The 10,121-nt window shown below is 37.6% G+C and overlaps 1 protein-coding gene and 1 pseudogene across 1 annotated transcript in view; both read right to left on the bottom strand.

Moving 5' to 3' along the window:
* Positions 1-9,760, bottom strand: part of LOC129684661 (vomeronasal type-2 receptor 116-like) — a 32,303-nt gene extending 22,543 nt beyond the window's left edge. The window contains 1 exon segment of the mRNA XM_055617873.1: positions 9,555-9,760. Within this exon segment, the coding sequence (XP_055473848.1) occupies positions 9,555-9,760 (206 nt within the window).
* LOC129684662 (refilin-B-like) lies at positions 3,188-3,803 on the bottom strand (annotated as a pseudogene).
* Positions 9,761-10,121: the final 361 nt, after the last annotated feature.

Genomic DNA, 10,121 nt, shown 5'->3' on the forward strand with positions numbered 1-10,121 from the left:
AAATAAATAAATAAATAAATAAATAAATAAATAAATAAATAAATAAATAAATAGATAGATAGATAAAATGAAAATAAAAATAAAAAGCCATGTACCTTTGGGGGGGAAAAAATCTGTACTCCACCAAAAAGGAAGAAAGAATAAATAAAAGAAAGAAAGAACAAATAAATGAAAGAAAGAAACAAAGAGGAAAATGAGACATCAATAATGGATCCTGTTTTTACATCCTTTCTGTTAGCCTGGGTCTTTTTATTCGGAATTGAGTCCACTGAAGTTGAGAAATATTAGTAATGTAAGTTTTGGTTTCTTTGTAAACTCAGATATGTTATGTAATATATTTTGGTTTCTATGTAGTTGGGCTTTCTTTTGTTCACAGCTGATAATAGTCTCATGTGGGGTGTGGCTTTTACCAGCTGGTAATGGCCTTCCATGTGTCATGTGTGGCACAGAGAGGAGTGTGATCTACGGCTCTGGGAGATATAAATATGAGTGCCCAGAGAGAGAAGTGTGGCATGCAGTGATGGCATGTGGTGGTGGTGAGTGGCAGTTTGAAGATCCCAAAAATTGACGGTGTGGTGCTTTGGAGCAGACAGACAGAGACAAATGCTTTGGGGCACAGAAGCTTGGAAGAGACTGCTGGCTGTGTTCGCTGTTGACAGAGATTTGTATATTACCCAAAGACTCATCTACTCTAAGCAGCCAGGAGAAGAAAAGGTGCCTGTGCCCTGTCTCTCCATTAACCTTCTCTCACCTATGTAGGGATGAGAAGTTGGAAAGGAGGTAGAGGCCTAAACACCCCAAATAAGACAGAGTTTTTAGATGAGCTCTGGAGATAGTTAAGACCAACAGTTGTTAATTCCTGTTATTTTGATAGTGGTGGTGCAGTTTATTGTGTGGTGTGGGTGTGCTTCCATTCTTTTGGTTATGCTAAAATGGGGTTATCATTTCCTGTGTTTTCCTGAGTATAGTTAGCCTTCTTGGGTTGGAGTTTTTCTTCTAGAATCATCTGTGGGATATGTACACATGGCATATCTTGTTTTCTTAATCTATGGTGATTAAAATGTTTGCTGGGTATAGTAGTCAGGAATGTTATCTGGGATCTCTTAGTGTTTGTAAGATATCTGTCCAGGTTCTCTAGCTGGTAGCCCAGAGACAAGTCCAGCTGCTCTGAGCTGCATGCTGGCTCCAATCCCATTGTTGAGTGCTCCCTCAAGGCCACCAAGCTAGATACTCCAGCTTCACCTAGGCAGCCCAGGAACATGCTCAGCTACTCTAAGCTGTGAACTGTCCAAGACCCACATTGTTGGTCATTCCCTCATGTTCACCAAGGCAGATACCTTGGCTTCATCCAGATTCATTTAAAAACTACACACAAGGGCACCAAGCCAGACACTTCAGCATCAAGTAGGAACATCCAGGGACTGCCAGATAGTTAGAGGACAGTGTAACAATACAAACAACAAGAGCCAAAGCAACATAGCACCTGCAGCACACAAGGATCATACCATAGAAAGCCCTGGATACCCTAATAAAACCAAAGCACAAGAGAATTATCTCAAATCCAATATGATAAAGATGATATAGACCTTTAAAGGGGAAATGAATAAATCCCTTAAAGACATACAGGAAAATTGAATTAAACAGGGGAAGGAGATGAATAAAACTGTTCAAGACTTGAAAATGGAAGTAGGAACAATTAAAAAAATACAAATTGATGGAATCAGGAGATGGAAAACCTAAGAAAGAGAACAGGAACAACAGACATAAGCATCACCAAAAGATTAAACTAGATAGAAAAGAGAATCTCAGGCATAGAAGACACAATAGAAGAAATTGATACATCAGTCAAGGAAAATAATACATCTAATAAATCTCTGACACAAAACATCCAGGAAATAAGGGATACTGTGAAAAGACCTGACTTAAGAATAATAGGAATCAAAGAAGGCGAAGAACCCCAGAATCAAGGACAAGAAAATATTTTCAACAAAGTCATAGAAATAATTCTCCAATCTGAATAAAGAAATGCTTATAAACATACAAGAAGTTTACAGAACACCACCTAGATTTGATCAGAAAAGAAACTCACCCACCCCTAATATTTGCAACACTAAATCTACAGAACAAGTAAAGAAAATTAAAAGCTGAAAGAGGAAAAGGTCAAGTAACATAAAAAGGCAGACCTATCAGAATTATACCTGATTTCTCAACAGAGACTCAAAAAGCTAGAAGGGACCAGACAGATGACCTGCAACACCTAAGGAACACAGATGCCAGCCTAGGCCCAGCAAAACTCTCAATCACCACAGATGGGGAAAACAAGATATTCTGAGACAAGATCAAATTTAAACACTATCTGTCCACAAAGACAGCCAGGCAGAAAATACTAAAAGGAAATATCAAACCCAAGGTGGTTAAATACACCTAAGAAAACACAGTAAATAATTCCACACCAGCAAAAACAAAAGGGAAACACACACAGACACACATACTGTCATCTCCAACATCAAATTAGCAGGAATTAACAACCACTAGTCACTACTATCTCTCAATATCAATGAAAACCCTTTCCATGAAGTCCCCACCTCCAAAAACAAAGAAAAATTTGTTTTTCCAAAGCATTCTTTCAAAATGCCACTTCTCTAAAAGAAGGCCCTCTGCTGCATCTTACCTTGTGAAAAAAAAAAAAAAGTGAAAGTATTTTAAACTCCAAATACTTATGAGCAGAGTTACACAAGCCCAGAGAGATGTTAAGCAGATGCCAGACAGGCTAGGGCTGCCCAAGAGCCTGTAGTTGGGACCAACCTTTGGAAACCGGATGCCTGTGGTGCCTCAGAGTGGGCCACCTCTTTACCCAACATAACAGCAGCATAATAGGCAGAGAGCTTACATTTTAAAGCCATCTCCTTTAGGGTTTTTGTTCCTTTACCCTAATATCACAAAAAAGATTTTTGAAAAACCTAAGATTTTGAGTTAACATAAAAACAAATAGAAATGGAAACAACAATAAAAATGGTCCAGAACAGATTAAGCACATTGGGCATCACAATTACCATAGTTAACTTTTTTCTGGAAATGAACATAAGCATGGCTGAAATCTCATAACTCACTTTCTCTATTTCAGATTCCAACTTTCTTCATCAGAAAATGGGAGGAACAGCTGGTACAACCCAAGCAGCTAGCTGAGTCAGCATTCATCTGAGGGCCCATCCCTACCCAGGAACTCTGTAGCCTTGAGCTCCACACTGGACAGAAGCCTCCTCAGCTTCTTGTGGAAGTTGTAATCCAAAGTGGTAGTGTAGATGGTCTCAGGGTTCTTGGGGTAGGTGATGATGGTGCTGTGCGCAGGCTTGTGTGGGGCTGGAAGTGTTATAGCTTCTCCAAGTGCAGTTGGGGATACAGGTGACTGTCTGGCTGCAAGAAGCCACCTCCAGGCCCAGGGGCATGTGCAAGGACTGATGAAGTGTAGCTCAGAATCTTACTTGGCTGAGGAAGTCTGCTTTGTTTCCTTTGGTGGTAAAGGGTCGAACTCGACTTCTTAGCAGAAAGACAGGGGACAGAGTGTGTGGAGTCGCAATGAACAGCCAGCTGCAGCGAGTGAGTCAAAGATGCTTGGTTTGGGATTGCGGGGGGGGGGGGGGGTCGCCCCTGGAACCTGAGGGCTGCAGCCATGCAGCGAGTCTCCAGTGGCTGGGGTTAGGACTTGGGGAGAACCGGGAGTCCGAGCTGTCCAGGAGGCCTTCGCCCTTCTTATTTGTGTCCATGAGCTCTGGGACATTTTGCAGGCACAGCTGGCCCACCATAACTACTTTTTGCAGGGCTTGGGCACAGGCTGCACAGTGTTGGGAGTGTAAGAAAGAGATGCCCTCCCTGACCCCGACACAGGCCCATTGTCCATAGAACATGTTTTTAACACTTTCAAATGTAAAATTTCTTTTTTTTCAGTTTATATTATTTTAATTTTTTATTATTTATTAAAGTTTATTCAATTTGTATCCAGGCTCCAGCATCCCCTCATCTCCTACCAGTCCCACCTTCCCTCCCTCTTCTCCCCCAAAGCCCCTCCACTAGTCCACACATAGGGAAGGTCCTTCTCCCCTACGATCCGACCCTAGCCTATCAGGTCTCATCAGGACTGGCTGCATCATATTCCTCTGCGACCTGGCAAGGCTGCACCTCCAGGGGGATGTGATCAAAGAGCCAGCCACTGAGTTCATGTCAGAGACAGACCCTGATCCCCTTAAAAGGGACCTACATGGAGACTGAGCTGCCATGGGCTACATCTGAGCAGGGTGTCTAGGTCCTCTCCATGCATGGTCCTTGGTTGGATCTACGGTCTCTGTAGGACCCTCTGGGCTCAGATTTGTTGGTTCTGTTGGTACCTTGTGGAACTCCTGTCCTTTCCAGGTCTTTCTATAACTCTCTTCTTCCATGAGATTCCCTGCAGTCTGCCCAAAGTTTGGCTATGAGTCTCAGCATCAACTTTGATACCCTGCTGGGGAGAGTCTTTTAGAGGTCCTCTGTGGTAGGTTCCTGCTCTGTTCAATGTCTTCTCCTGCTTCCAGTGTTTATGCCTTTCTGAATGAGGATTAAGCATCTTTTCTAGGGTCCTCCTCATTGTTTAGCTTCCTTATGACTAGATTTTAGTATGTTTATCCTATACTGTATGGATAATATCTATTTATAAGTAAGTACATACCATGTGTGTCTTTCTGATTCTGGCTTACCTCACTCAAATGTAAATTTTCATCAATAATGTTATTTAAATTTCTATGACCATTCTCATGGTCATATATCACCTCACCCTGAGGGGGGAGCAGCATTACCAGACCACAGAGGAAGACAATGCCGCCACTCCTGATGAGACCTAAAAGACTAGAATGAGAAGGAAGGAAAAGAAGACCTCCCTTATCAGTGGACTTGGAGAGGGGCATGTGTGGAGAAGGGGAAGAAAGGGAGGGATTGGGAGGGGATAGGGAGGAAGCTACAGGGAGGGTACAAAGTGAATAAAGTGTAATTAATAAAAAATAAAAAATAATAATAAATAAAAATAAAAAATTATACTGTATATATTATAAGAATATATACAATAAAACAATATACCACATATTATAGCTATTATATCATTCTTTGGAGTCATTCAAACTTCAATTTGCTGGTCCACTTCTGTGTAAATGTTACAATGTCAACTTAGCAAAAACAAAAAAAAATTAAAAAAATCATACTGGTCTTAACATTACAACCTTCCTAATTCTTTGCTATTCTTTAAAATATATCTGAGTACTAAGCCTTATGAAATGTTCATCTGCCTCCAATCTCCCAATAATTCTGTTTCCATTAGTAGTTGTCTCTTGTCTAAAGCAGAAATACAAACCATGGTATTTTGCCCAGACTGTACTAGTCAGTTATGAATGCCTAGAAACCAAAAGTAAACTACAATCGACACATCCAATATGTCACCACCAGAACCTAAGTATACTACTTCAGCAAACTCTGGATAGTCTAACACAGCTGAAGCAAAAGAGAAAGACTTTAAAACCAATTTTGTAAAGATGATAAACATCCATATTGAAAAAAAATGAATAAATCTCTTAAAGAAATCTGAGAAAAAAATTAATAAATCCCTTAAATAAAGCAAACAAAATAACAACAAAAATAAACAACAAAAGAAATGAATAAAAGTGTTCAATGCCTGAAAATAGATATAGAAGCAACAAAGAAATCATAAACTGAAGAAATTCTAGAAAAAGAAAATTTAGGTAAGCAAACAAAAACTACAGAGGCAGGCCTCACCAACAGAATACAACACATGGAAAACAGAATCACAGGCATTGAAGATACAATAGAAGAAATAGATACATAGGTCAAAGTAAATGTTAAACCTAAAAACTCTTGACACAGAACATTCAGGAAATCTGCAACTGAATGAAAATGCCAAATGAAGAATTACAGTAATAGAATAAGGAAAAGTATCCCAGCTCAGGGACCCAGAAAATATTTTCAACAATGTCATACAATAGAAATGTCTTAACCAAAAGAAGGTGATGCCCATAAAGGTACAAGAAGCTTATAGAACATCAAATAGATTTTACCAGAAAAGAAAGTCCATGATAATCAAGATACTAAGCATACAGAACAAACAAAGAATTAAAATCTTCAAGGGGAAGAGGCCAAGTATCATAGAAAGGCAGATTATTAGATTTATACTCAACTTCTCAATTAAAACTACAAAAGTCAGAAAGGCCTAAAAAGATATGCTGGATACTCTAAGATGCCAAGATGCCACCTCAGAATACCATACCAGGAAAAACTTTCAACTAACATAGATAAAAAGCAAGATATTCCATTATATTCAAATATAAACAATATTTATCCACATCCAATCTTACATAAGGTACTTATTTAAAAAAACCCTAACTCAAGAGATAAACTACACGTAGGGAAAAAATGATCATACACCAGCAAAACCAAAGGAGAAAAGAAGCATACACACACACACACACACACACACACACACACATACACACACACACACCACAAACAAGAAATTAACAATCATTGTTCATTGATAGCTCTCAATATCAATAGACTCTATTCCTCAATAAAAAGATACAGGCTAAAAAAATGGATGTGAAAACAGAATCCACTCTTCTACTGCATGCAAAAAAATACACTTCAACATTAAAGATAGACATTACCTCAGAATAAACAATAAGGAAAAAATTTCCAAAAACAACAACATAATAAATAAGGTTGTGTAGACATTCTAATATCTAAAAATGATAGCTAGCTTCAAACCTAAATGAATCTAAACTGTGAAGGATACTTCATAACCATCAAAGAAAAAAAATCCACCAGGATGACATGTCAGTTCTTAACATCTATGCCTTAAATGCATGGGAAATCATGTTTGTAAAATAAACATCCACTAAGACCTAATTCACATATCAACAATTAAACACTGATAATGGTAGACTTGAACATGCCACACTCACCAAAGAACAGGTCATCCAAACAAAAATTTAAGAGAAAAACACTGGAGCTTATAAACCAAAAGGACCTAATACATATCTATATACCATTTCACAAAACACCAAAGAATATTCCTTCTTCTTGGCACCTCATGAAACTTTCTCCAAATAAATCAAATCTCAAAAGATACACAAAACTAGAAATAACCCCTTTATTTAATGAGACTACTGCAGATTAAAGCAGTATTTCAATAACAAGAAAACCTTACAAACTCATGGAAACCGAACAATTTTCAACTGAGTTGACTATGGGATCAAGACAGAAAGAAAGAAAATAAGAACCTCCTAAAATTTAATGAAAATAAATATTCAATATATGGAAAACTATGGAACAACTGGCTAAGAGAAAAATACATAGCACTAAGTGATCACATAAAACAGAAGAGATATCATACTAGCAACTTAATATCACAACTCTAAACTCTCAAAGATAAGAAGCAAGCACAATCAAGAGGAATAGACAGCAGAAAATAATAAAACTATTGGTTGAAATCAATAAAATTGAAACAAAGAGAACAATGTAAAGAATCGGCAAAACAAAGACTTTTTATACTTTGAGAAAATCAACAACATTGGCAATAGTAAATAACCTGAAAGAAAATAAAAACATAACCATTAAGTTACACACTGAAAAAAAAAAACCTTTTGCAAAATTTAACACCCCTTAGGGATACCAGAGACATACCTAAACATAACAAAGTAATTTACAGTAAGCTTATGGCCAATATTAATTAAAGGGGAAGAAACTCAAAGCAATTTCACTAACATACAGAACAAGGCAAGGCTGTCCACTTTCTCAATATCTATTCAATATAGTATTTTAAGTTTTAAGTAGATTAATAAAACAATTGAAGGACATCAAGAGGATTCAAATTAGAAAGAAAAATGTCAAAGTTTCACTATTTGAAGCTGATGTAATAACATAAATAGGTAAAGCCAAAAATTCTACTAGGGAACTCCTAGAACTATTAAACACCATCAGTGATGAAGCTGAATAAAAATTAGCTCAACAAATTTGGTAGCCTGCCTAGGATAAACGATAAATGGGCTGAGAAAACAACACACTTGACAATAGCCACAAATAACAAAAAATATCTTGGGGTAACTCTAAGCAAGTGAAAGACATGTATGGCAATAACTTCAAGTGTTTGGACAAATAAATGGAGAAAATTTTAGGAGATGGAAAGATCACCCATCTCATGAATCCCTAAGATTGACATAGTAAAAATGACCACCTTAACAAAAGCAATCTGCAGATTCAATGCAATCCCCATAAAAATTCCAACACAATGCTTTATAGTCATTGAAAGAACAATACCCATCTTAAAGAATGGCTTAAAGAATACTGGACAATTTTAAAAAAAAACTTCTGGAGATATTAACATTCCTAATATTAAACTGCACTACAGAACAATGACAATAAAATACATGTGGTATTAGCATAACAGCTGACAGCTTGATCAACAGAATCAAATCAAAGACACAGAAGTAAATAAATCCACACAGTTACAGACACTTGATTGTTTTACAAAGAAGCCAAAATTATACAAAGAAAAAAATAAAGTGTTTTCAACAAGTGGTACTGGTCTACCTGATTCTCTGCATGTAGAAGAATGCAAACAGTTCCTTATCTACAACCCTGCACAAAACTCAAGTCCAAGTAGATCAAAGACCTCAACACAGAACTGGATACACTAAATATAAGGGAAAATGGGGAATAGCTTAGAATGCATTGGCACAGTATACAGCTTCCTGGACAGAACACCAAAAGCTCAGGCATGAAGATCAACAATTAATAAGTGAGACCTCATGAAACTAAAAACCTTTTGCAAGATAAAGAACACCATCAATGGGATAAATGGGCAGCCTGCACAATGGAAAAATATTTACACTAGCTCCACATCAAACAGAGGGTTGATATCTAATATAGAAAGAACTCAAGAAACCAGATATAAATAAGCCAAATAACCCGATTAAAAAGGAGGTGCAGAGCTAAACAGAATTCTTGACTGAGGAATCTCTAATGGCCAAGAAACACTTAAACAAAAGTTCAACATACTTAGTTAATAAGGAAACACAAATGAAAATGACTCTGAGATTTCATCCTATACCCACCAAAATGATTAAGATTAAAAAAAAAAAAACCAACAACTCATACTAGGGAGGAGGTGGAGCAAGGTAAACACTCCTCCATCATTGGTAAGAGTTCAAACTTGTACAACCACTTTTGAAATCAATTTCACAGTTTCTCAGAAACCTGGGTATAGATCTACCTCAAAAGCCATATCACTTCTGGGCACATACCCAAAAGATGCTCCCACATACCACAAGTCCACTTGCTTGACTCTGTAGTGGCTTTAATAATATCTGTAATATCCAGGAAATTCTGTAATATCCAGGAAATGTAATTAGAAAATTTTATGTACTTCTTAATTTTACAGAGGGAAACACAGGACGGGAACCCTCAGACTTTCACTATGGAGGCACAGGTACCAATTCATGACATTTATGCTAATAAGTTACCTGAAATCAAGGAGATTCTTATAAAAATCTTCCTCTACAGGAAGATCCAAATATGTGTAAAGAAAAAATAGACAGTCAGTTAGCAAATCTCCATCATCTTCACTGTGTTTTATTCTCCAAAAGCATTTGGCTTCTGTCAAATGGCACAAGATGAGAGAAAAGCTCAGGAGCAAGAAGGAAATAATGAAAGCGTGCAGCTTCCCCATATTTTCCAAGATCTAAGACTGAGCAGACAAACAGCACACACACATTAACACCTCGGTGCCTCTCGTATTATTGTCACTAACTGGGCACTGGGGTCACCTTTATATTCCCTACTTCCCCTCTGCCCATTCTGCACCATGCTCCCTGGATACATCTCAAACATCCTGGCTTTGAGATCTGCATCTGAGTCTGAAAGATTTTATTTAACACAAGTTAGAAAACATGTTATTATGGCCATGGTTTCTAGTGTCACACAGCCAGAATTTCATTAATGCCCATGTCATAAATGCCCTAGGAACAATTTTCTCCGGAGAAAATTTGGTCCCCAGCCTGTGTCAACAGCCCTGTGCATGAAAACCATTA

This window comes from Psammomys obesus, unplaced genomic scaffold (assembly GCF_907164565.1).
Source record: "Psammomys obesus unplaced genomic scaffold, mPsaObe1.curated_primary_1811, whole genome shotgun sequence".
Taxonomy (NCBI): Eukaryota; Metazoa; Chordata; class Mammalia; order Rodentia; family Muridae; genus Psammomys; species Psammomys obesus.